General features: G+C 47.1%; 1 protein-coding gene across 2 annotated transcripts in view; it reads left to right on the top strand.

The window, feature by feature from the left end:
* The first annotated feature begins 1,258 nt into the window (after nucleotides 1–1,258).
* The window catches only part of P3H2 (prolyl 3-hydroxylase 2), a 124,075-nt gene continuing 97,361 nt past the window's right edge, over nucleotides 1,259–27,972 (top strand). Inside the window, exon 1 of one of the 2 annotated variants that reach the window (XR_014712983.1) lies at nucleotides 1,259–1,936. Coding sequence is in view for 1 of the 2 variants with exons in the window: in XM_084639140.1 (XP_084495266.1) it covers nucleotides 1,496–1,936 (441 nt within the window). In the remaining variant the exon portion in view is untranslated. The remainder of the gene's footprint in view (nucleotides 1,937–27,972) is intronic. The other variant, XM_084639140.1, reaches the window with a different exon arrangement.

The raw sequence follows: 27,972 nt of genomic DNA on the forward strand, positions 1-27,972 counted from the left end.
TCATTTAAGAGGGACTTCCTTGCCTTCTCAACCCCCACCACACCAAACACTGCCCCTGCTAGCTGGGGCATGTAGCTAGAAATCTGTACACAAACTGGGCTTCCTTCCCACAGCACTTATTCATTATCTTCTATCCCCCTAACTCCCCCAGCTCAGCCCGCTCTGACCTATCTTCCCAGGACCCAATGCCTTAAAGGCATCAGAGCGACCCCAGTTTCTTTGCACCAGAGGGGACAGGCTGCAGAGGGGTACTTCTGCAACAAATTGAGGAGACTTTTTGGATTTATGACGAGTCCCTCTCCCCCCCACAACCTAGTCATCAGTTTTCTCCACTTGTGCAGACTGTGAGCTCACTGGGGCAAGGAGGGTCTTTATATCTACACAGCACCTAGCACAGTGGGGCTCTGACCCTCAGCGGGGGCTTTAAATGCTGCTGAACATCTCTTCTTGGGTCGGCTCAGTAGTGACCGGGGCTTGAATGAAGTTCGTGCACCACTTAGGGGGACCCGATGGCAAGGGCGGGCAGTAGGCACCTGTATGAGAGGAAGCCCCGAATCTCAGGACTCTAAAATCGGGACATCTGGTCACCCTGGCGCCACCTCCTATCCGGTAGCAGCTTCATGGCTTCCTTCATAGAATCATAGAATATCAGGGTTGGAAGGGACCCCAGAAGGTCATCTAGTCCAACCCCCTGCTCGAAGCAGGACCAATTCCCAGTTAAATCATCCCAGCCAGGGCTTTGTCAAGCCTGACCTTAAAAACCTCTAAGGAAGGAGATTCCACCACCTCCCTAGGTAGGTCCCTCCATCTTTAAACCTTTCTGTTCTGTTCTGCCCTAGAACCGAACACACCAAACACGGGGATGGCTACTGGCACCTAGTCGGCACTGCCTGAAAGACAACTCGCTGCTTGGCCGGCGACGTGAATTAGAGCCACAGATGGGGCTGGGGCAGCGGGGAGGGGGGGGCGTTCGTCCTTGCTCAGCTGCAGCCGGATGATCTAGTGTGGGCGGCTGCGGGGCCCGATCCAGCTGCCCCTGAAGCCGGCTGGGGGCCCCGCCAGTGGCAGGAGCCGCAGGCTCCCCATTCCCTCCCGTTTGGAAAGGGGCTCGGGCGCGCTGCACTGACCCGGGCCGGCGCTGAGCTCCCGGCTGAGCGCGACCCTGCCCGGCCCCAGCCCCCGGCGGCTCCGATTCCCAGGGCGGAGCCCGCGGCAGTCGGGCTACGCCGCTGCCCGCCCCGCTCCGGAGCAGGAGGGGGGCGTGTGACCCAGCGCGGGTGCCTTTAAGAGCTGCCGGCTGGTGGCCGAGCCCGGGGTGGAGTTTCACGCCCGGGCGGCCGAGCGAGGAGCAGGCGGCGAGCCGGGGAGGTCCCCGAGCAGCACATGGAGCCGGAGCCCAGCCCCGCGGCTTCAGCCTAGGGAGCCCCGCTTGCACCCGGCCCCCGCCTGCCTCTGCCCCGGGGAGCCCCGCCCGGCCGCCCCCAGCGCAGCGCGGATGGCCCCCGGCTGGCGCAGCCGGCTCTGGGGGGCTCTGCTGCTGCCGCTGCTGGGCCAGGCCGCCGGGGGCCCCGCGGAGCCCCCGCCCCAGCCCCCGCCGCCCTTCGACGCGCTCTTCGCCCGCGGCGTGGAGGCGTGTGACGGCGGCGACTACGCGGGCGCGGTGCGCTGGCTGGAGCGGGCGCTGAGCAGCCACCGGCAGCTGCGGGAGGCGCGGCTGCGCTGCGGGCTGGGCTGCCGGGAGCCCCCGGGGCGGCTCGGGCCGGGCGCCGGCGGGGACCTGCCCTTCTTCGGCTCCGTGCTGCGCCGGGCGCGCTGCCTGCGGGAGTGCGAGGGGCGCCGGCTGGGGGCCGCCTCCCGGCACCGCGCCAGCGAGGAGGTGCGGGCCGACTTCCAGCGCCGGGTGCCCTACAGCTACCTGCAGCGGGCCTACATCCAGGTGAGAGCCGGGCCCCGCATCTCTCTCCTCCCCCGGCGTCCGCCCGCGGCCCCCAGCTATCCACCCCCAGCTTCCTTCCACCCCTCCACCATCCACCCCCACATCTCTTCATACAGGGCGTCCTACACCAACTTGTAATGCGTGTACTTCCAGGTGAGAGCTGGCCCTGGCCAGCCCTCTCCACTCTCCATCCGTTCTCCTTCCCACCCTCCCCCCATCCATCTACTTGTAGCAGATGTATATCCAGGTGACAGAGATGCCAGCCATCTCTCCATCCAGTCACTTGTCTTTCTGTTAATTCCCTTCATCCCTGTCTGTCTTCCTCATTCCTTCTACCCATCCCCTTAGCATCTGGGGCCAGATCTTTAAAGGCATACGTGTTTATGAAATCGGTCTGAGTTTGACTCCTCGGTGCTGTTGAAAATCCTACTAGGCACCTATCTGCTTCCTTAGGGTGTCTAAATACCTTTAAAATCTGGCACCTGGAGCCATATGTCTACCTGTGGTGGCATGCATCAGGTGAGACTGAGGCAGCCATCCATTCATCAGGCTCAGGGTGCCCTGTGAAAACAGCTTCAGCAGGTGTGAACCCAAGTCAGGAACTAGCCAGTCCATCCATTCCCCATCCACCCCTTCTTCTGTCTCCCCACCCAGCCATTCACCTGTCTCTACAGTCCCTATCCATCTCATTGGTAACACTATGTACAATGAAGCAAAAATAATGAATGATGTAGGGGGGAGATGAGCCAATGTGAAACCCAAGTGTTTGGCCCCCTAAAGCCTAAGGAAAATTGAAACCCATGGTATTCGAAGGTACTGATAAGTTGGTCCTGGACAATTATCTATGCTAAGACATTAGTTTGTGTCCTGAATTACTATGGTTTATGTCAGTTACATTCCTTCTCCTGTTCTTTGGTGGCTGAGGACTCTCAAACTCAGTACATCATTAAAGCATCCATGTTCTTTCCTCCTAATGAAAGTTTAAAGGGGACTGGGTTAGGGTTGAAAATGACTTGCCTTACGAGGAATGTTTTAAGGAAAACTCAGCAACTGTGAAGTTATGGTACAAGAGGCTTTTTCATTTTAATGCAGCAGTACCTTAAACCCCTGTCACTTCAGTGACACCTCCTTTCTCTGTCCCTGTAGCAAGAGGATACATGATTTCTATTATCATATTGTATCTGCCTCTTGTCTATTTTTTGTGGTATGAAATACTTTACAGTAGAATCAATGTTTTTGTAGCCTCTGAAATCCTGCTGATCTGCCCCTTGTCCAGATAATTGTTCCCAAATCATCACTGTTTACTCTTCATGAAGACTGTGTCTTTAATGAACTTGCCGTGGGCAGAAAATCTCCTGGACAGCTGAGGTTGGCTCTCCTTTTTTTTTTTTTTTTTTTAAATTCAAGGCTGATGCTGTATTTGCTGAGCCACTGGGTACCTGAAAGAAATTGACATTTTATGGCTAACAGTATACAGACTCTTTGGGAAATTATTCTGTGCCAAGCTGAAAATGTAAAACATTGCTGGGACGTTCCCTCTGGACTTTTCCTTATTTAATTGACACAAGGTTGTAGTTGCTAAAGGCGGGTATTAAGTGGAGATCTGCCCTTTCCAATGTAGAGCATGGCTTGGTGGTGGCGATTCTGCGGCAATCCACCAAAGCCAAATGGAGAAGCAAATGTCAGTACTGAAAGCATAAATGCTTGTAATGTATTAACTAAACAGCGACAAAGTGGGTGACAATCATCAATCCCTGTGATTAAGGACCCACTGAAAATCATAGCTGCATTTTGTGCTTTGCTTCCTGTTCTGTAATGTCTTAGTTTGAGGTCTTTGCAATCCACAGGGCTGGAAATGCAAAGGAAAGGATTTACAGGAAGTTAAGAAACCCAGTGTGCATAATATGCAGCTCTAGAACGAAATACCACTGGAGAAACAGGGTTATAGTCTGGTCCAAATTCTGGTGTCATTGAAGCCAGAAGAACTTCCTGCAGTGAGCTCTTCGTGGGTGGATGCCTTCACCTATGTGGAGCTCCACTCAAGTCACCTTCCTGAGAAATATGTAGTTTCAACCTTTCTCCTGCTGAGAAGCAAATCCAGTGACGTTAACTGGGTTGCCTGTGGGTTCAGGGGTCTACCTGCATAGAGTTCACAGAAGGATATGGATTGAACCTATTATGTCTGGCTCCCTTTCAGCAAAATTACTCCATGCTTTAGGGTCTTTTTTTGTGTTTGCCAAATAAGGGCTGCCTTCTATTCCTGCTTCTGCCATCCGAGTCAGTTTTCCTCATTTAAAGGGATACAGTGAACTTGAGAACTACTCCATTTCAAAAAGATGAGCTGAAAGAAGATTCAGATATTCCACAGCAATCTCTGAGCCCCCCCTGCCAATGTTTGTGATTTTACAGCCCCCAGAGCTTATGGCCTAGATCCTCAAAGGTATTGAGGGGTCTAACTCGCATTGAAATCACTGGACATTTAGGGGTCTGAAACCTTTTAAGAATCTGAGCCTGTATTCCTTCTCAAAGCATGTCTATCCCCACCTAATGTAACTGTGGATGTTCTCATTAGCTGTATAAATGTTTGGGTTTCAGACACTGCCTCTGGGGATTTTTTTTTTTTTTTTTTTACTACAGCTATTTTAATTGGAAGTTTTAAAAATCATTTAATGGAAACCTTTCTTCTGATCTCAGGTTTTTCTGCCTTGGCCTCCAGTGAGCCACTCAGTTTAGCACCTTTCTTGCTTAGCAAAACCATCAGTGGAGTATCTGCTAGCTGGAAGAATTTCTCTCCATAACGATGTATCAGGATAGGCCCTCTAAGGTGCAGAGACTGATCCAGGTCGCTTGTGCAAGACTGGATTTGCCTGAGTTGTACTGACCACGAGTCCTGGACGTATGTGTACTGAGAGCCAAATCCTCTTTCTGTGCCAAGTCTGAGTAAACGGGTTTGGCAAATTTCCCCAGGGCATGGGATACACCCCCGCCCACCCCACTAAAACCTGAAGTTGAGGCGGGGGGGAAGTTTGAGGCAGAGAGGAGGCTGGGAAAAGGGTTGATGCATTAGAGCACAACTCACCCCAGCTCTGTCCACCCACACACAGTCCTGTCCAATGCAGCAGACGGACACGGCTGGGGTGTGCAGAACTCCCTCCCCTAATAGCCCCTCTGCACACAGGTTCTGCTGGCTGCTGAGACTTGCACACCTCTCTAGGGAGGGGGCAGGGGAAGGCTTCATTTCTGTTCTGGCAACTGCTGTTTGCAACCCTGTTATCTGTTCGTTCACTTTAGCAAGAAGGGCCTTAAGTTCCAGACTTGCCAAGCACCTGCGGCTGCCAGCGACTTCCGGCTTTACGAGTACAACTCACATTGCACTTGTATGTATGCCGTGTAGTTGTAGCCCTGTCGGTCCCAGGATATTAGAGACACAAGACGGGTGAGGGAATGTCTGTTATTGGACCAGCTTCTGCTGGTGAAAGAGGCCAGCGTTGGAGCCATACAGAGATGAAGCAGAGCTCTGTGTGGCTCGAAAGCTCGTGTCTCTCACCATCAGAAGTTGGTCCAACAACAGATATTCCCTCACCGCCTTGTCTCTCGAATTGCACTTGAATGACATCTGGCGAGAGAGGCAGGCCGACTGTGACACCCTTCTTCCTCCCCCCCCCACCCTAGGTCTCTCTCGTACTTGGCATTTGCATTCCCAGCTCCTTTGTGCCTTTGCGGAGAAGGGTTTATTGGTGGTGGTTGTTGTAATGGACCTGCTGCCTAAACACGTTGCAGACCTTCTGGAGATCCAAGCAGTGTCTTGCTTTTGCTGCTCCTCTCGAAACCAAAGAGGAAATGAGATTAGGTTAAACATCCCACTGTGTACCCTGGACAATTCCTTCCCGTCACTCTGCCAGGAGTGGGTGGGTCACTGGCTGCTGGGTATTTCCATAGATTCCCTTGTGTGGTTGGACGGCAGGATTTGATGTCATTTGCATTTTTAGAGGGAACGAACTGTATGGAATGTGCTTTCTCCATCCCACTCCTAGTGACCTCTCACTTGCTTGTTTAGTTCTCAGGAGGGGAGGGGAATGAACCCTTTGATGGTAATGACAAAACAGAATAAATCAAAAATATAAGGCTTTGCACTTGTACGGTGCTTTACAAAATATGGTGCTGTATAAATACAAACTCATCCACACACTAGCCCTGTAAATCAGGGAAGGCAACTGCTATTATCCCTGCCTTGCAGATGGGGAAACTGAGTCAGAGGGCCAAATGTTCATCTCACATGGCTGTAGCTCTACAGTAATTCCTTTGGGTCAGCACCAGTAAACGTGTGATTCGAATGATACTCAGAGGGCCTCAGTTACAATGGGGTAGCTCCATTACACCATTGTGAGAGCAGAATCTGGCCCAATAATCAATGTCACTTGTCCAAGTCCCTGTAGTGAGTCTGTGGAAGAGCTGGGTTTAGAAACTGAGGCTTTCTGGTGCCCCGTGCTACTTGCTACGCTATCCTGGCCAATTCACTGGAGTACCTTGCCTCTGTCTTTTTAAATATGCGCGGCAAACGCCCCTGCAATGATAGGTGGGGTTTTCTAGGTTCATGGATGATACCGTATAACCCTGTTGGACCATAACCCACAAGCAGATCAGCCTTTAACTCTATGGCAGTTGAGGTAAGGGGGGAAATTCTGGCTTTCGGTAACCCATAAAGGCTTAAAAACGAAACACAATCAAATTCCTGCACAAAATGTTGATACAAGGAAGCATGCCCCAGGCCTGAGCGAACTCCTGCCTGATTCAGAACTGATTGAAGTCAGCTGAAAGCCTCTCATTGGTTTGGGTGGACTTTGGATCAGGGCCCTAGTGCGGGATCTATTTCAGACGTTTGGCCAAGCACCCCAAAGTTCAGATGTGCCCCCTGACCTTCTTTGGAACCACTGAGCTGGAAACCTCCCATGCTCATGCTTCCCCAAGAGATCTCCAGTGTTTCCAGTTGGGCCAGAAATACCCCAGGGACGGCCAGAGACGGCCGTTGCCAGGTGGGCCAGTGTTTGGGAGAACGAATAAGCATAGAGAATGGGGAGGGGGGAGGGGGAGAGGCACTAATGGGAATAAAAGAAGATTTCTAGCCCCTGGAGAAGAGAAGGGTCTGTAGTGTATTCCCAAACGCCCATCTCGTCAGCAGAAGATGCTATATGTTGAACGGTCTGTACTTCTGTTACATACAGGCTGACCTGTCTATTACAGGACATACGGGCTGCTGTCCTTTGAGAGCCTGCTAGGCTTTGGTAGGAGGGGTTTGGGGGATCACTGGTGCTGTTTGCCCTCTGGACTCTGATTTGAATTATGACCCGCCTGCTTTTGCTGCCTTGGCAAGTTTTGGTTTGTGTCTGAATGTAGCCTGGAGGCCAAAGCTTTTGCCCTCTTTAGGGGTTTTCTCTGCTATGCATGTGGGTTGGGGAAGTAGGAAATTGCAAGACATGACCCGGTTACAAACTGCTGAGTCAGTAACCTTGTTGGAACTTGCTGTGGACATTCTGCCTGTGAACAGCACAAGAGAACAGAGCTCCCCATGCCCTGCACGGATTCTCACGAGTCAGGAATCCTTGGCCAAAAATAACTAGTAACTTCCTGGAAAAAACTGACAGGTTGATCAAAAACAATTGCTCCTTCTAACCTCACCCTCCAGCTTTTCTCCTAGCTTCTCATTTCCTCCTTTAGTCTTTTTCCTGTCCCCCTTTTGCCTGCATTGTTTGCCATACGATCTTAATAGCCTTTGCTTCCTTCCACATTTGCTTTTCTGTTTCCAGCTCCTGAGTGCTTGCTACCTTTTTCTAACTATCCATCTCTAAACCATGTCTCTGTCTGCCCGTCTACTCAGCCTCTTCTCTGTTTGCACCATAACAAGCGACACAGTGTAAATCCTATTTCTGTAGCCTGGCACCACTAAATACATTTCAGGTGTAATTCAAGAGAGATTTAGACATAGGGGGTAGGAAGCTCACTGGAGTATTGTCAGGATAAAAAGTGGTTTCTGAAGAATAATAATATCCTTGCCTCTCTTTCAAACACCATAGATCATTAAAGAGTAAACATACATTTGATTTTTAAAACTCTTTCCATTCTATTCTGTTACTTTTCTGCATTTCTTTTGGCTAGGATAACTATTACAGATTAACCAGAATAACTTGTTTCTAGCCAATATTGCTTTGAGGATTTCATGCATTAGTACAATGTGGCTTTCTTTAGGTCACCAATAGAGCAGGAGAAGGTGTTTTTGTTGTTGTTTGTTTTTTGTTTTTTTAAATGAAGTTGCTTCTGTTGAATTTTTTTGTTTTTAAAACTTGAAAAACTTTGTATTGCTCTTCAGTTTTATTAAAAAGGTGTTTAGCCAAATTACAGTGTGTTTACAAATTTGCCCTCGCAATGTCCCTTTAACTACCGCATCCTGCTACCAGTAATCTGCTGTTGTGCACAGATATTACTGTTAGGTTGCTCTTATACTGTATAATGCTCTTCATCCAAGGATTTTAAAACACTTCACAAACATTCCCCAATACAGATAGGGAAACTGAGGCATGGGCAATTAAATGACTTGACCAAGGCCATACAACATAGGAGCAGACGGTTCAGGAAGGGAATTATTATTATTTGTTGTATTCTCATGGTACGTAGGAGTCCCTGTGCTGGGCACTGTATAAACAGAGAATAAAATGATCATCCCTGCTCCAAAGGGTTTTGTAATCTGAGTAATGCAGGAGTCCTGCAGGAGAGTGTGATTAAATCACCCATATAGTCTGTCACTAGCACCAGCGTGAGACTTGAAATGGACCACTTGCAGCCATTAAAGGTCCCCTGGCACTTGTTGCAAGACTAGGAATGTTTACCATGGTCCTTGTGCCAAATTCTTTCCATCTCCTCAAATTACTTTCTGCCTGCCTAAACTTCAAACTGCGTAATTACACTAGGCCAGTTTCTCCTCTCGCGCTGATGTAAAACTGGAATCACTAGATGGAAATCATGGAGTTTTCTTCTGGATTTGCACCAGTATAACAGAGACTAGAAGTTTTAACTCCACACACTACTTTTAATTTCTGGTACTAAGATCGTCTGCAATGTTGCTGTGTGTTCTAAACAGCTGCAGGGTTCAACCTCACAGGGGGATGAATTTCAGTAGTGGAGGAAGTTACCCTTGTGTACTTTGTATATCTGTTGGAGAATATAAAGAACTTTGGGATCATGGTATGACAGAAATGTAAATACTACCATTATGAAAAATCCTAAGTGTACATCTCTGACTGTGATGAATTTGCCAGAACTAGTGGAAAATGCTGTTCTCTTGGTAATCCATTCCCTTTGGATGCCTAGTGGCAGATAACACAAGAAAAAGCCACTGGTTCAAAATCTGTGCTGGCAAAAACGATTTAACTTATTTCTCATTAGAGGTATCACCCACTATGCTCTTTGGGAGGTCTGTCCATTTTGTTTTCATCTGACAGATGCCCTGTATCCCAGACAAATGTTGAAATAGAAATGTACGGTAATAGTGTTAATAAATAGGGGGATGCTTTTATCTTTAATCTTGAAGACTGATTTTGCTCTACCATTGACTAAATAAAGAGATTTCAGAGTTGGGTTCTTGGAAAATCTCTTAATTTAGATTGTCTAAAATAGCACCCCTAGTCCTCACCCAGAGGGTAAACATCTTGGTGGTCAGTGAAGTTAAAATTATTGCAGTACAAAAATAAACAGTATTTGTATGGGATGGAATGCTCTGAGCCTTGTGGGATGGATCTATGAAACACAACTTAGGCCTTCAGCCCTGAAGGCATCATCCCGCTGCCATTGAAGTCAGCTGGAGATGGGAATGTTCTGTCAGTCACATCAGTCCCTGAGTCTCCGAAGAAGGGTAGGAGCTCTGCAAATTAAAGTGACTCGGCCCATGTCCAGACACAGCCCATCCATTCACGCTCTCTGGACAGAGTAGCGATGCAGAAACCCCATGTGGACATGTGTAGAGGGTGCTGAATGACCTTTAAATCAAGGTATTGGACTCTGATCAATTTGTATGAGAAATAAACCTAAATATAAGGACTAGCTCCCCCCTAAATCCATGGACTTAAGAACCTATCGTCTGCTCGCTCTTGATGGCAGTGTCCTGAATGAAAACTACATCAACTCACAGGCCCAGTGGTGCAGCCATGCGGGTTTCTTAGCTCCCCCCATACTGGCCCACTCATGTGTCTCCATGCTGACTTGGGAGGGAGCTTGGAAGGTTAAAAAGGTGACTTGGGTCCTGATTTTCGGATCTCATGAGCACCCAGCACCCGCGCTGACGTCCGTGGGAGCTGCAGGTGCTCTTGGCTCTCAAAATCAGGCCCTTGTTTGAGCAACAAAGTTACCGACAGTGGTGGCATGTTTTTTTTTTTTTTTTTTTTTTTTTTTTATGGTGTGAACATAAAATGTGATTGTTACAAGTTGGGCTGAGACCCACTGAGCTCATTTCACAAAAGCCACTCGACAACCACCAGATAGCAATGACTGGATATGATCCTGCCAGGTGCTGAGACCGTCCTCCGCTCCCTTGCAAGGGGCCTAAGTACCTCCCAGGATTGGGCACCTGGGCTAGATTTGAACCAGGGGCCTGGAGCTGAAATGCTGTAGTCCTCCTTTTGTCAGTTTCAAGGGGAGAGTAAAGTTTCCCCTAAGTGGGTGTTGAGGTCTCCTCTCCCCTCGAAGCCCGTTGCGGGGAGGATAAGGGTCATAATGGGGAGGGGGGGGACAGCTCTGGTAATGATGAGAGAATCAATCCTTTCTTTTCAAGCCAGGGCCCTGTTCCTGCTCCTACTGAAGTCAAAGGAAGCTAGACTGGATCCTAAAGGGGTGTTAATATAAACTGATGTTGCACAGAACTGGTTCCTGTATCAAACCACTTCCCCAAGGAGGTGTTCAGAGGCATTAAGAGGGGATGGGGGCCGATTCTGATTTCTGTTACACCTGTATGAGTTTGGAATGACTCCACTGAAGTCTCCAGAGCTACTCTGCGTTTACATGGGGGAAGGCCTGTGGTCTTTAATAGCAGTTCTGACTGCAGGGAGCACAGCCTTCAAAGTTCCTTGGTTATTCTAGTTTCTGACCAATCCTAGGCAATAATCTCCACAAAGCAAGGACTTTAATTCCTAGGTCTCTGAGGACTGATCTTGGAGAGGGGTCTGAGTGTATACATGCAAGGGGCAGATAGCTAAACAGCATTCCATAGCCACATCATACTGCCCAGCCAAACCACCTCCTCGCCACTGCAACTGGGCATTTAACTGACCTTCCGAGGCTGACGTCCAGGATCGTGGATTCTCCACTGAATAATTATATCAACAAAACTGGTATCTTGATCCCAGATCATCAATGTCCTTTTCTCCTCCCTTGGGTGGGAAGCCAAACCCATGTGTACTAACTGAAATGCAGGGCAGAGTCTGGCTGTGGCCTATCCGATCTGGAGGCCAAATATTTTCTTGTCGCTTCTTGTTCGTTTATATAAGGTTTAAAAAAAAAAAGAGGAAAACATGTTCCTTCGGGCCTGGATAAAAGGACGACTTGTGTTCATAACTGGACTGGAACCAGATGGCTGGCTGTCCCTCGCCCTGAGAATGCCATTGCATTGCTCACCACCCTGCAACTCCACCCTTGTCACATGCAGATGCAGCAGAATTATCTTTGCAAGCTGGTGTGTTCTTCAGCTGCCCCCGGTGTGGTGCGTTTTAAGCTTAATCTTTATTGATGTAAAGCATGCAGATGGGGTGTTCAGAAGTAAAAAAGGGCAGAGCTGACACAAGGCTTGCTTCGTTAACATGATGGGTCTCACAGCAGGTGCTAAGCTTTCAACTTACAACAGGCATGGGCAGGCAAAATTAATAGCATGGTGTTCAAGGATGTAGTTAAAAACAGAAAGCATTGAAGATTGGATGTGAAGGAAGAATCAGACCTACTGGGGCATCATAAGTAACGAAACACATGCAAGTGATGAACTATATGTAAGCAGGGGAATGGTCACACTACTGTGGGAAACTTTCCTGGCTTCTGCACTACCCCGGTGAAGTGGACTAGCGAAAGGATCTGAGTCCTCGCTCCCACTTCCTTTACCCAGAGGCCTCCCTGCCCTTGAGAACTCCCCTTCCACTCTCCTGTCTGGCAGAGTCCTCGTAACCCCAACAAGGCTGGGCCCAGGATTTCTGGGGGGCTCGACCCCCAACCCTGCTGCGGTCACCTAGGACAGGGGCTAGGGTGTCCCCACTCCGGGGTGCTCTCTCTGCACTGGGCACCTCCCTGACCCACTGATCATTACATACAATTTAAAGCAAATGCAAGTTATTTAATCAACAATTAATTAAAAAAAAAAAAGAATAAGGAAAAATAGGAAAGGTGAAAGGAAACACATCACCCCGCTCTGTGGCAGGGAACATCACAAACAGCGTCTCTGGAATGTCAGGGCAGTTCACAGCCTGTGGCCCCTGCCCAGGCCCTGGCTGTGCTACACGGATGCTGCGGGTTGGATGCTTGCAATGGTGGTGGCCACACACCTCTGGGCTTTGGGCGGTGAGACCCTTCTTCACAGTGTCCGCCCCCTGTTGGGTTAAGATCCCCCTCCCAGTCTGGCCTCCAAGGACCCTCGGCTGGGGGTGTCTCTCTGCGCTGGGCCCTTTGCCCAGGGTCCCCCCTTGGCTGGCCCCAGTTGCTCTCCGCACCCGGCTCCAGACTGCTCCAGCCCCAGCTCCACGGTTCGAGCTCTGGCTCCACCCTGCCTCAGCACGGCGGCTGCTGCTCGGCCTCCAGCCCCCGGGCTGCTGCTCTGGCCCCTCTGGCTCTGTGGCTTGAGCCCTGCTCCCAGGCCAGGTCTGCTCTGTGGGCTGCTTCCGTGACTCTGCTCCCAGCTCTGACCTGCGTCCTGGACGGCTTTTCTGGCCCCTCTGGCTGGCCCAGCTCTGCTCCCCAGCTCAGCTTGGGCCCCGGCTCTCTCCTTAGCTCGGCCCCACTCTGTCTGACCTAGGCAATTCCAGCTCACACGGAGGACAGGACCCACCCTGGCCTCCTGACTCCCTGATTAACCCTGTCAATCAGGCTGACCTGGAGCACTGGCCTCTCCCCATTCTTGTAGTACTGGGACCTAGCCAACGCCCCTTCCCCCGAACGTTAGTAAGGGGACGACAGTCCTCTTACATATACATGCAGCCAAGGTTTTTCAAAAACGAGGGACCTGACATCAGGCTCCTAAATCCATATTTAGGCTCCTCAAATAAATAGCCTAATTTTTCAGTTGTGCCTAGTGCTCACAACTCCTGCTGAAGACTGCAGGAGCTGCTGAATACTCAGCTCTTTCAGGCCACTTATTTACATTCTTTTATAGGCACACAGGAGTCTAACGTCCGGCCTCCATTTTGCAAAATCTGAACCCCAGTTCATTGCATGTCTCCTAGTGCGTTGCCCAATGTTTCTGAGGAATGGAGGGCTGGTTTACTGTTGATGGCCAATCCGCTAAGGGTGAGGGGGTGGCTCAGGGGATCCGTATGGATGCCTCCATCACCAGCGCACACACAGTTGTTGGTTTGCATGTGGCCTGGTTCAGAGGTGATGGGGAGTGGTTGACTTGGGATGGCTGTTTGGGGGGTCTCGGTCTGGTTCCTTATGCACAAGTGTCAACATTGTAATAGGATCTCCGAGGAGAGTGCTGAATAGGCATAAACAGAGGCAGTACCACTCCTTTGTGCCTAGAGGTGCCCACATCCCCCTCAAGTCAGGAATTGGGCATTGTGGAGAGACACGTGTGATCCATGCGGTGTATCAGTTCTACGGACTCAGAACTTCAGAACTGGTTTCCAACAGAGCTGGACGCTCACAACTCTAAGTGATGTCAATAGAAGCGGAAGGGACTCAGCACCTCTTGAGACTGGCTGGATGCCTTTTCCCAGGCACTGAAAACAGCATTACATTAACAACATATCTGGAGAGCTGAAATTAGACTCAGAATAATGTTGTGCATAGTATGGAGACTTGAGATGAATGAGCTGGCCTGGCTTTTGCCAATGCACTAGGAGGATTTTGCAGAAGGAAGTGCCAATAACAGAGATGCTGGAGGCAGCTTCCAGGAGTCCCTTGTTATCATCTCCCCTAATTGAAGAGAGGAGTTTAATGAGATTGTGTCATAGTCACTCCATGTATGGCTTCCAACCAGAGAGGATCCGTTCCCAGGGCTCAGACAAATACTTCTGGAGAGCATCTTATTTTACCTTTGGAACATATCAAAGGCCTAGAAAAGCTCTCATTTGAAGAGAGATTAAATAATCCCAAACTTTTCATCTTTGAAAGGACATGAACAAGAGGCAGGGCAGAATAAGATTATGTGAGATAATGAATGGTCTTGAAGGTAGATCAGGAATTTCCCTTCTTCTTGCATTCTAAATCAAGAAGAGCAGGACATCTGGTGAAACACAAAGTTGGGAAATTCAAAACTGATATACTAGGTCTCACCATGCGTAATTAGACTGTGGAACACACTCCCACAGGAAGTTGTTGAAGTCAAGAATTAAAAAGATTCAAAAAGGGATTGAATATATAAATAGCAAGAATATTCAGAATGTCATAATGACAATAAAAATGTTGGCCGGGATATTAAAGCTTGTGACTCAGGACATAAGCCAATCACTAATTATTAGAAATCAGGATGAGATCTAGTGTGGGGGGAGCAGATTATCCAGCATCTACTGCTGTGGGTTTCTTGCATCATCCTCTGAAGCATCTGGTTTAACTCTAGAATTTCCCATGCCCCAGGGCGCTTGAGGCAGCCCATTTCCCCCCCCAGTCTTGTCTATCCGGAGCAAGATGTTTTATCCCATCGTAAGTTGTCCCCAAGATGGTAATATCCTTTTCGATCATCCTCTGATAGGTCATTCTTTGTCCTCCATGTCTTCTCTTCCCCTCTCCAAATGAGATCCCGTGTAAGACATACCTGGTGCTTGTGCCACATGGTAGCCGGATGGCATGGCCAAACCACTGTAGCTGTCTCTGTCCGATTACTGAATCTGCAGTCCACTGACCTGTGTGGTACAACACTTCCACGTGGGTTACACAATCTCTCCTTTGAACTCCCAAGGTGTTTCTTAAACAAAGCTGCATTCAGCTTCCTTTTTATGTACTTCCACCATCTGACATGTTTCCGAGGTATACAGTAGTACTGGGAAGACAATAGCATTGTACAATCTCATTTTAGTACATCGATGTATCTTTCTACTCTTCCAGATGTCTGACAAATGGGAAAATGATCCACTGGCTTTGTCAAGTCTTGCCTTCACTACTTTAGTGAGCTGCTGTTAGCAGATATTGTACTTCCAAGATGGACTAAGTCATCAAATCTTTCATATGCTTCTCCATCAATCACACATCCATTGTTGTTTGACAGCACTCTCTCTCCTAGCTCCATGATCTTGTTCTCAATACAGATATGAAGTCCCATTGTGGCTTCTTTGGCTTTTATGTTCATAAAGAGTCTTCATTCCATCCAAGTTGTCAGTATAAAAATATCTGCAAAATCGAAGTCTCACACTTCTCTTGCTCAAACAATGCCAGAGTTTTCTGCAGCAGCCATCACTCTTCTCATCACAAAGTCTGTAACAGTGCAGAAGCGAAGAGGGGATAGTATGCAATCTTGCCTTGGACCAGTAACCATCTTAAACCACTCAGTGTGTCTGCTCTCTGTCCTCATACAGCACAGGGACTTGTCCTACAAAGCTTTTATCTAATTAACCTCTTTGCTGGAATTCCATAGTGTCTCAGGATCTTCCAGAAGGCTTCTCAGTGGAAACATTTTCATAAAATCAACAAAGTTAAAAACCATCTTTTGCTGGTATTCTAAGTCTTTCTCATTGAGTCTTCTCAAATCTGGTCTGAATACAACCCACCTGATCAAAATCCAGCCAGTTCTTCCCTGAGTACTTGATCAGCATCAATTTTCATCCTATTTTAAATGATAATGCAAAATACTTTTCCAGGAACACACAGGAGTGTCATTAGGGTTACCAGCCATCCAGGATTGTCCTGGAGTCTCCAAGAATTAAAGATTGTCATGTGATGAAACCTCCAGGAATACGTCCAACCAAAATTGGCAACTCTGTCACTGTTCACAAAGAAGCTGGTCCCCCTTTTTTAGGAAGTTTACAGACCTCTTCTTCCTCAGTCTTTAGTACAGTTCTACTTTCCCCAAACCATTCTGTACAACCTGTGCATTTATGATCATTTATGTAATTCACCATCACTTTGACACCAGCTTTTAACATTTCAACCATCTATGTTATCCTATCCTGGTGCTTTACAACTCTATGGTTGGTTTGTAGCTTTAGTTACTTCCTCAAAGGTGATTATTTCCAATGATCTAGGCAAGTCTGCTATCTCTTCTCCTCTCTCAATGTGTGTTAGTGGTTCTGGCTGGTTAAGCACAGCCTGGAGAGGTTCCATCCAACAGACTGTCTTTCTTCTGTGGTTAAAATTGTACCATCTTGAGCCTTCACAATGCCAAAATGGTTCAAGAATTGTGATGTCAGTTGTTTAGCTACTGGAATACACTTTTTTTTAGAATCTCCTCTCTTGTACAGCTCCTCAGCTTGTCTTGCTCTATTTTCCATCCATTATCTCCTCTTAATCGTTTTCAGAATTGGGACCTTCTGACAAGGCAGGAGAACATAGGAACTACCCAAACGATTAAGCACATGAGTAACTTTGCACCTATTGAACTCAACCAGCTAGATTCTGCTCTTCACTACTCCAGTTTCATACTGCTGTAGGCCCAGGGAATTCAGTGGCATTATTCTGCATTTACACTGGTTTAACTAAGCAGAATTTGGCCCAGTGGAGCTACTCTCCTATGTCACGTTATCATGTGCATGAGTGTTTGAAGGATCAAGGCCTTAGTCAATTATCCCTTGTGGAAAAGACCCATGGAGGAGCAAGAAAAACTCTTAAATGTTTTCTTAAAGGAATGTATTACAGGACATTTCTAGGATTAGATACTATTTTAAGGAAACTGGATTTTTATTCCTTTTTTTAAATAGTCAAATTCAAAGAATTCCCCTTTCAATGTGCACTGCAATGCTTCTACCTCCCAACACCGGAGCTCTGGGGGTTCCTCTTGAAACATGGGCTGAGCTCCGAACGTGCAGGGCAGTCAGAGGGAAGTTTGCTTTCAGAACATAAGCCTGCCTCAAACGTGGGCAGCACTGATTCATGGAAAGCGTTCATTTATTCGTGCAAACCTGTTTTATCAATTAAAGCTCTGTCTCACATTAAGCTGAGAATTGTGTAAAGCCTGCTAGTGTTTTTCTTTATCATATCACCCAGCATTACCGCTCCCTTCTATTTCCTCTGCTCCCCAGTAATTAGAGCAGATTGCCCAGCGAGAGCAGGCATATGCTGAAGTCAGAGCAGCCGTGTGTCAAGAATGATCGTGACCTAAATGACTGCATGGTGTGTGTAAACCTGCAAGTGACTAAATCCCTTATAAATCACTATCTCCGCAGTGCCTAAGACCCTGCTTACATGCCTGATCTGTGAGTGTTACCAGTCTAATGCATGTGTGGGCAGGCAGCGAGTAACTGTCTAATCAAGTTAGTACACTGGAAAAGGAGTAACGCTTTATCACAGGGTTGGTACCGTCGATCTAGGAGTTGGGGTTAAGCCATCTCCCTCTGGTTTGGGGAAAGACAGTTGCCTGTCGTCAGTGTGGGAATTTGCAGGGTAGTGGGGTAAAGCCAGCTGCAGGGAATGACTTAATTCTTCCCCCCCCGGCACACTGTAAGACGTACTGTGGCTGGTGGGGAGAGTCCAGGAGTGAAGGATCTCTGAGTGGGCACATGGTGGCTTTCCCTCCCAGGGCTAGGCTGAACCGAACCGTGCTTTACCCTTTGCTTTCGCTTCTGGGCCATAAAGGGACGGGACGGGACATTCTTGGCATTCACCTCTTGCTTCTGCAGTAGCATTCACGCCCTCCCGAGGTGTGGGGGCTCCTTTGCTGCTCCGACTGGCCTGCCTCACCCACGCCGTTGTACCATCCCTGAGACTTATGCCAGCGCTAAAAGCTCCCTTTCCTGCCAGCAGGTTCTTGGCGCTGGCGCGGACGTGGACTGTGCCATCTGCCACTGTGGGGCAGTAGTTTCAGTGGCCGGTAAATCTACGTATTATGGGAAAATGCAGGGCGGGGTGGGGCCGTTTGGCCTCTGGTTCCAGGCACAGCCGGTCAGCAGTGATGAGGGTTGTCGCCAACTGATCGCCGTTGGGCTGTGTGGGATGGGTGCAGGAAGGGCAGGAGTCTGCCTAGTTCCTAATTTCCACATCTCACACACCGCTTTCTCAGCTGGCACTGCATTGGCACCGTTGTAGAGAGATCCAGGACTCGAGAGTGGGCCCTGGAGGCCTCTTTCTGCTATGGGTGGGTCTGTTCGTCCTGGGCTGAGGCATCTTGGCAGGGACCGTTGTGGTGGGCAACTTGTCCGCAGTCCAGCCTGTATCCTGTCTGTGAACAGACAGAGGATGCAAGTTTCCCCAGGCGGTCAGTCCTGCCCCTGTCACCAGAACCATGTGCAGGTAAATGGAAGAAAGGCTGAGTGGAGAAAATCAATATCGCTGTTGGCAGAAACGTGATACTTTTGGGCCTAGGTTCCCTGCGTCCTGGATTTGTAATTCTAGCCCATTTCCTTGACTGGAGGCAGATGTTCTGTGTGTGCCTCTGATCAGCAGCTCATCGCCGGACACTAAATGGGGGTTAAAGTGCTTTACAGAAACTTCCTATGTTGTTCCTGCAACCCCACAGCTAGTGCAGGCCATGTTCCCTGTCCCCACGTCTCCACCCTGGCGTGGCCGCTATGGCCTTTTAAAGATAGCAGTCTGCGTCTCCCAGACATGGTGTAAATAGAGCTGTCACCCACGTGCCTGTTGCTATCAAGGAGGAAACAGGCTTGGGCTTCCTGGCATCACGGCTTTGGAATGTTTGACTCCCGGGGCACAGTGGGTGGCTGGCGCATAAAACCATCATCAGGGCATGTAGCAGCGCACACCAGCTGCACGGCATCCAGGGCGCTAGACTTGCAGCAATGTCCATCTGTAATGGGTAGGAAGCAGCTAGGATTCCTCTTGTGAGTGAGGGAGAGGCAGATCCCCTCCTTTCCTTTTTCTGGCCTCCACCGCCCGGAGACTTTCCAAGGGATTTTTTTCATAGGGATGTTTCTGCTGGGTTATCTGGTCCAGTAGCCCTCAAACTTTTGCCACGAAGAGTCCACAAACCAGCTGAGGATTTTTAGCTGCCCCACAAATCCCCCAGTCCTTCACAGCTGCTAGATGCTTTCGGGTGTGAGATGCGGGGTCGGAATGGAGGGCTGATTTCCCCCTGTCCTCAGCCACTGGTGCTCTCACTTGGCAAAGGGTCAGGTTTTGACGCTATGCCGAAGGATACTAAATGTCTCCTAACATCCTGCAATACCTGTAATCCTAGAGGGCTCAGTCCCATCCTCCTCACATGGGCAGGCCCAGAGGGTGCATTTTGACTAAGCCTTAGAAATCTGAATCCATCCTGTGACCGCTAAAGCTCTGGGAATTGAATGTTCTCAAACTCCGGCCCTGAACTTAGATGAGGAGAGCAACCCATCTCTGGGGACTCATTCTTTGCCTGATTGCTGCATGAGTTTTAAACATTCAGCAGAACATGCTTTGGAAAATGACTTTGCAATGGGGCATGAGGTTATCCAAGGGGTTGTTTTTAACTCCAGTTCACTGTTGTTTTAATCACCATGCTTCTGTTTTGCATGGCTATTTCTAGATCCTCTCTTTGAAATGCTGATGTATGATAGACTTGCAAACATACTTCTTTAGCCCCGTTGAAGTTTTTTGAATTGGAACAAAACTGGTTACGTAGACCTGAATGATCACGTAGGTTAATTTCTGTTCTTGAAAGTTAGAGGGTTTAAAGTTGATTTTAAGTTCTTACAAATCCACGCACTGCCTTAGATCAACAGAAAATATGCAGCGTACAACCATCCCACCCTCCGTGTTTGGAATGAGACCTATTAGATAAGGACTAAAGTTGGGGCATATTTCAGATATATTCTTTACATTCCTGTTTGGGAATAAACTACGAGCAACTTTGAAAATGATCCATGGAGAGCGGAATAAATGAGCACAGTTATCCGAAGAAATGCTCTTAGTTTTTTTGTGTGTGTTTAATATTGGAATGAGCAAAATGTGCAAAAGGAAGTCTTCTCAGATGCATGGGTGACAAGCGCACCCTTGCACATGCTCGGTACGTTTCATGGACCTATTCTACATGTGCACTGAGACTCTTAGAGCCAGGGGTCACAAAGACCAAATTCTCTTCTCACTTGCACCCAGGCTGCACCACTGAAGCAGGAGGGCTTGCTCAGGTTTATTGAAAGCAGAACTTGGCCCAGTATCTGCAGGATTACTTCATCCAGCACTGAAATGCAGCCATCGCTGGGGTGGAGGACAGCAGCTTTGGGAAGTGAAGTATTGAAGTGAAGAGTTTAGCTCTCGGTTTAGCTCAGTTTAGCTCTCTGCTCCCCATACAGGAGTGGTTATAGCTCGCCAATAGTGCTGTAGTTTGCCAAGTATATAAAAGCCTTATTTTTCAAAGGCCAAGTTGGGTGGTTGGCTCAGATTGCAAACTTCCAGCTGAGATTTTTGACTCCCCCGAGGTCTGTGAGTATGTGTTGGGATCTGACTCATATCTAGTTTAAAAACATAAAAAGGACAGGAGGGCTAGTATGTGAAGGGGAGGAAGGAGAAATCCTTTTCTCTTGGATATAGCTACAATTTCCTTTTTCTGGGAGTATCAGTCAAGTCCAAGCAAGGACAGCAGGCCCTCGCTAAACTAGCTCTGTCATTTTCTTTTGCTACAACAGTTGTATGGTAGAGTTAAGCCCCTGGTGTATTCTCCCCTTTCTGCACCAGGAAGCCTGTCTTTGTGCTTATTGCATTCAGAGCTCTCGCTTCGTATTCCTGAACACTCCTTCCTTGGCCGGCTTTTATTTGGACCAATGCAGAACATAACCCCAACCCCACCCCCATCCAATTCTTATCTGGGAACACTGTTTGGCGCAGGCAAAGACTTTGCCCTGCCAGTGACCTATGACAACACCAGGAGGATGTCAGTGCTAGAAAATTTCACTCCAGCCAGACGTACAAACAGAATGCAGCCAGAAATAGCAGTGCCATAGGGTTACTGAGCTGTGTGCTGGGCCCTGGCTCTTGGAGCCAAGGGTGACAAAGACAACAACCCAAGGGGACCTACTCTGGTTAGCTGATATATGACTTCTGAACCTGGTTTTGTAAGTGTTCATTGCCGGGTGCTCAGCTGCGAAACTGCCAGTTTCCTGTGGGGAGACAGATCTCCAGGCTTTGCCGTCTGTACAGTGTAACAGCACCGGTAAATCGGTCCCTATTGTTCTTGGCCACTCAGTTTGAGGGCCATATGTCCCAAAGCTGCTACAGCAAACAGCAGGAGTCTGGCCAGTCCCCTAAGGCTGGTCGGGAAAATGTTTTCTTGCTCCCGCCTGTCGATGGAAACGAAAGCTTTCGTTTGGGTCAAAGGTGTTCCTGTTCTCCTCAAACATTTGAAAAATTTCCCCGAGAATGGCTGTTTTCTGCCAAAATGTCCATTTCGATGAAGACGCTATTTTCAGCCAAAAAATGTCATTGAGCAGCTCTGCAACCCGCCCAGCTGTGAATCCCCTCGGGAAATGGCCGCATCTGCATCCCAGTCCCATCCCCCAGGGTGCCGGGCTTTCCTTCTAAATCTTGCTCTAGCAACATCCTCCCTCCTCGTGCTCAGCTCTGCAAAGTCTAGTTGAGCTGGGCAGGTGTCTCAACCATTTGATTAGCACGCGTGCGTGCGTGTGCATACGTGCGTGCTTATGTACAAGCAGAGTGGGCCATTTGCTGCTGGTGACTTTTTGTTGCGCGCTGGCCTAGCCATTGCTGTTAGTGCTGGATTCAGGAGGGATTCCACAGCATTTGCATTCCGCTCCTGCTTGGCGGTCCTGCATTTTATTGTCTTCCTTTATTGTATTCTCTAGTTAGAAAAAGAAACTGATCTACAACGGCCGCCACAGTTATCTCTCTTTGCACAGGAGTCAGTTCATAGGGGAGCTGAACCTGCTCTGTTACGCTGGTGAAAACCAGGAATAATTCCAGCCAGGTCAGTGGAGCTACATCTGTATGGAAACCCAGATGAGTGAGAGCAAATATTTAGCAGTTCCCCAGTCCTGGATCTTCCAAACAACTTTTCCACCTCAAACCAGACCTATGAGACCCCCTTGCTATTCCAGGCCTGGGACAACCCTGCACTCTACTGCTGTAGTAATGCACTTCAGTCCTCTGTAACACCTATGCTGTTGCAGGATGGGAGAGTCCCCAGGAGCCCTAGATTTTAGTCTTCACAACTTGTTGCAGATTTCCATTCGGTGTGGTGGAACAGACAGATGTCCCCTGGCACTTGATGGAGATCCCGAAACTTATTTCACCTGAGCCATCTATCTTTGCACTTCACTAATTATAGCAGGGAAAATGTATTAAACCATTGCACTCCCGGAAGCCTCCATTCTCAGGCTACACTGACGTGGATTTGAGAAATCCTGGGTCTTGCGCATGCTCACAGCCTTAGGGAAAAAGTCTGTTGGTTGCACTTCATTGAGCCTTTTGGAGTTCCTAGCTGGAGAAGAACTTAGCAACACATGGCTGCCTGAATTTCTAAATGCTTGCTGCTTTGTTCACATTCGCTTTTGTCCCAGGAGGAATGAAGTAATTTGTTTGATTTGCCCTGCTGCTTTACACTGATACCGATGAATGGCAGAAAACAAGACCATGGTGAGTATGTGTAATCTGGGAGCATGTGGTTTTGAAATATGTGATAACTTACACATCAGTACTAGAGTGGCCAGTTTGGAAAACCTATCAGCAAGGCTCTTGAGTAACTTAAGATAATGACTCCTCTAGGAATTATGCAATGTCGTGGAGTGGAAGGAATTTAAAGTAAGCCACTGCTAAAGTCTTACCTCATTGGCCACAGAAAAGCAGCCTGCGATTCAACCGAAAACTTTTCCACACAAAGGTCTGGATTCATCCTTTGTGGGCAGAGCATAGTGTGGTATAGTCTAAATACAAGGTAAAAAACCAGTATCACATATGGATTTGGGTGGGAGCCTTGCTGAAGTTGGAAAAATGCTAGGTCTCATTCACCGATTAAGGCTGTGTGACTTCATTGGAGCATGTATGGAGGAGGAATATTTCGTTGTATAATTATCATAAATAGGAAACTTAGAGCTTTTTTTTATGACTAGCTTTTCTAATGCAGTCACCCATCAGATTTTGCTTGTGAAAGGCCTGCCCTGAGTTGTTGTCAGTTGTTTCCTAGCTTTAAAGAAACCTCTAAGCATCACGTCTTGTTCTGAGGAAAGCTGCCACCTTCTTTTCCTCTTCTCATCTCAGAAATTGTTCTCCCACAAATCCTCAGGGGCTTGCAGTTCCTTCCTAGTTAGATGCCATTAGGTTTAATAAGGGAACATTGACTGAATCAATTGTAGACTCTTTTATAACTGCTGCTGGTGGTGGTAACACAGACCAGAACAGATGCCAAGAAACCAAACACTGTTTGTTTGTTTTTTTCCTTTTGGCTGTTCATCTTTGTGGAAGCCCCATTTCACACTGCAAGAGGGTATGTAGATGACAGCTGAATACCCAGCTGTGATGTACAGATGACTGTTTTTCCCTCGCATTCGCAAAAGAAATACATATGCTGGGTCAGATTGCTTGTGTCATAAAAAGAAAGGGAAGGCTAACCACCTTTAAATCCCTCCTGGCCAGAGGAAAAAACCCTTTCACCTGTAAAGGGTTAAGAAGCTAGGATAACCTCGCTGGCACCTGACCAAAATGACCAATGAGGAGACAAGATACTTTCAAAGCTGTGGGGGGGGGGGGGGGAAACAAAGGGTTCTCTCTGTCTGTGTGTTGCTTTTGCTGAGACCAGAGCAGGAATGCAGGTCAGAACTCCTGTAAAGGGCTAATAAGCAATCTAGTTAGATATGTGTTAGATTCTGTTTTGTTTAAATGGCTGAGAAAATAAGTTGAGCTGAATGAAATGGATATTCCTGGTTTTGTGTCTTTTTGTAATTTAAGGTTTTGCCTAGAGGGATTCTCTATGTTTTGAATCTGATTACCCTGTAAGATATTTATCATCCTGATTTTACAGAGGTGATTCTTTTACTTTTTCTTTAATTAAAATTCTTCTTTTAAGAACCTGATTGTTCTTAAGATCCAAGGGTTTGGGTCTGTGGTCACCTATGCAAATTGGTGAGGATTTTTATCAAGCCTTCCCCAGGAAAGGGGGTGTAGGGTTTGGGAGGATTTTGGGGGGAAAGACGTTTCCAAGCGGGCTCTTTCCCGGTTATATATTTGTTAGACACTTGGTGGTGGCAGCAATAAAGTCCAGGGGCAAAAGGTAAAAAAGTTTGTACCTTGGGAAAGTTTTAACCTAAGCTGGTAAAAATAAGCTTAGGGGGTTTTCATGCAGGTCCCCACATCTATACCCTAGAGTTCAGAGTGGGGAAGGAACCTTGAGATGGTGGGATTAACTTGAAATCATTTTGAGATCAATTTGAGATTTTTTTGAACCAGAAGCATAGATTTTAAAAGGAAATATTTTTTTTCCTTTGGGCTGCTGGAAAGCAAGTTTTAAGCTGAAAGCAGTTAGAGGTTTTTTTTTTGTCTCTGTTTGGGGACCAGAGCAGAGACAAAAGGTAATTGTCTTTTGTGAGTTGGAGTTTTCTCTACCTAAAGGCAGGGTAGTTAACCTCCTGCAGGGAAATTCACAAGTCTTCACAGACTTGAAGTTGTTTTTTACCTAAGAGCAACTAGAAGGGTTTTCTGTCTATTTGCCTGGAGACAAAGGTGTTAGTTTTGGAGGGGGGGGGGGGGTTAAAGGATTTTTCTGTAGGCTGACCATCACGATCAGAGAACACAGGTATCCAGTTACAGCAAAACCTGTTTTTGTTTTGAAAAGTCAAGTTTTTTGTTTGTTTTTAGTTCTAACTCTCGGGTGTAAAGTTAGTTAAAAACAGAGAGGCAAACATGGCAGAAACCAAGGAAACAGCCAAAGAGGCTGCCCACAGGAGAGCTATGGAGGCAAAGGAAAAAGAAATTAAGAAAAAGTAAAAGAATCACCTCTGTAAAATCAGGATGGTAAATACCTTACAGGGTAATCAGATTCAAAACATAGAGAATCCCTCTAGGCAAAACCTTAAGTTACAAAAAGACACAAAAACAGGAATCTACATTCCATTCAGCACAACTTATTTTCTCAGCCATTTAAACAAAACAGAATCTAACACATATCTAACTAGATTGCTTATTAGCCCTTTACAGGAGTTCTGACCTGCATTCCTGCTCTGGTCTCAGCAAAAGCAACACACAGACAGAGAACCCTTTGTTTCCCCCCCACTTTGAAAGTATCTTGTCTCCTCATTGGTCATTTTGGTCAGGTGCCAGCGAGGTTATCTTTAGCTTCTTAACCCTTTACAGGTGAAAGGGTTTTTTCCTCTGGCCAGGAGGGATTTAAAGGTGGTTAGCCTTCCCTTTATTTTTATGACATCTTGTAAAGGGCTTTAATAGGGACCACAGAGATTCTCCTTCAGCAAGGATTTCAACTCTCAGACAGTGGATCACACATGAGCGTTCATAGCTCATGAAATAATTACCTCCTCCTAGCAAGGTTAGCTGAACTGCATTTATGGAAGGATGCTCCGGACTCTGCAGGATTGGGACCTTTAATGCTTTTTGATTTTCATTAAAGTGAATGGGGAAAAAAAGTTACATTTTTTGGACACTAGAATGAGCTCAATTACTCAGCCAAGTCATGACTGGGCCCAGCCTGGCTAGCTGTTAGTGGGTTACAACACAAGGTAGTATGGTACCAAAATGTGTATTAAAAGCACCTATAATTCCAGTGTTACAACACACCCTACATTATATGTACCCTGATGTGTACGTTCTCGGGGTTTGTCATTTTCAGGTTTCTTATTTAAATCCTTGCAAAGCTACTGAATTAGTGTTTTTTGTGCAAAAATGCTCTTTTAAGAAGCATGTTGAGCTTTTGAAAACCATTTAGTTGTTGCGGTGGAAAACTCTCTGGCAGCTGCTGTGGGTTATTATGGAATTTGAGCAAAGTCTTTAGTCCTACAGTCGGGGTATAATGTTTATTAGGAACCTTTTTTTGCTCTCTAAAGGGTCCGTTAATCCCATTAAATTTAAAGCAGCAGGAGGATAGTAATTGGAGAAATTAACTGATTTATTTGTTCAATTCCAGTGCATTTTTTCCTGGAATAGAATAGAAAATGATTGCGTATATTCGTGTGAGGTAAGAAGAGCTGTTGCTAGTGCTCATATTGTATGTAGCCCGTTGGAAGATCGCCTTGGTTAAAGTACGTACATTTCCTTTCATAGCTTTCCTTCTTTCACGGCAGCCATGACTTTTTTCTGGTCAATGAATTCCTAATGTGTAACCCACACTAATCCAGTGTGGATCTTTGTCCCTTGTCTAGTGGCTAGACCTAGTTCCCCTTAGCTCAGTGGCTCATGTTGGATTAATGTGGGTTGCACCAGATGGGAGGGAACCTAAGTTATTTCATTTGTATTTGTCTGGCAAGGTGCTCAGTGCAGTCTCTTGTAGGAGAGCAGTGGTTACCGTAATGAGCGTGTGAACTACTGACCGACTCTAATCTAATGGTGACAGAGGCAGGTCACTGATTCAGAGCGATCTGGATCTCTTGGTAAACTGGGCACAAGCAAACTCCACTTTTTTAATGTGGCTACATGTAAATGTATTATTTGTTTATGAACAAAGAATGTAGACTGCACTTACAGGATGGGGGACCCTATCCTGAGAAGCAGTGACCTTGAAAAAGTTTTGGATGTCATGGTGGCTAATCAGCTGAACGTGAGCTCCTAGTGTGAAGCTGTGGCCAAAAGGGCTAATGAGATCCTGGGATGCATAAACAGGGGAGATCTTGAGTAGGAGTAGAGAGGTTATTTTACCTCTGTATTTGGCACTTGTGATACCACTGCTGGAATAATGTGTCCAGTTCTGGTTCCCACAATTCAAGAAGAACCCTCTCCTGATAAATTGGAGAGGGTTCAAAGAAGAGCCATGAGAATGATTAAAGGATTAGAAAATCCTGCCTTATAGTGATAGACTCAAAGAGCTCGATCTATTTAGCATAACAAAGAGAAGGTTAAGTGGTGATTTGATGACAATCTGCAAGTATCTACATGGGGAACAAATATTTAATAATGGGCTCTTCAGTCTAGTAGAGAAAGGTCTAACCTGATCAAGTGACTGGAAACTGAAACTAGGCAAATTCAGACTGGAAATAAAGTGTAAATTTTTAACAGCGAGAGTAATTAACCATTGGAACAATTTACCAAAGGTCGTGGTGGATTCTCCTTCACTGATTAATTTTTAAATCGAAATGGGATGTTTTCCGAAAAGCTCTGCTCTAGGAATGACATTGGGGCAGGTCTCTGGCCTGTGCTCTGCAGGGGCTGAGACTAGATGATCACAATGGTCCCTTCTGCCTTGGAATCTAGACATCTATAAATAAAGGTGGAATAAATAGGGATGAGGTGAATAGACATGGCTGTGTCACAAATGTTGCCACAGCCCATGTTCACCCGCTGTTGGAAATACGCATTATTCAGTCTGGAGAACAAATACAAAGTCCAAATAAATTATTAGTTATTCATTTATATTTCACCTGTGCAAAATTGTCATGAAGTGTTAGAATTTTAACAGTAGCAAACCAACTGCTTACGGACTGGACTATTTAGCTGTGCTCAGAGTGCTTCTTCATAACTAAGATGGATTCCATTTCTCCTCGTGCATCCTTCACAAATAGTTCCAGTTAGATACACCTCTGCAAACCCACTGAAGGGAATGTGGTGGCACA

Source organism: Lepidochelys olivacea (genome assembly GCF_965140295.1).
Source record: "Lepidochelys olivacea isolate rLepOli2 genome assembly, chromosome: 9".
NCBI lineage: Eukaryota > Metazoa > Chordata > Testudines > Cheloniidae > Lepidochelys > Lepidochelys olivacea.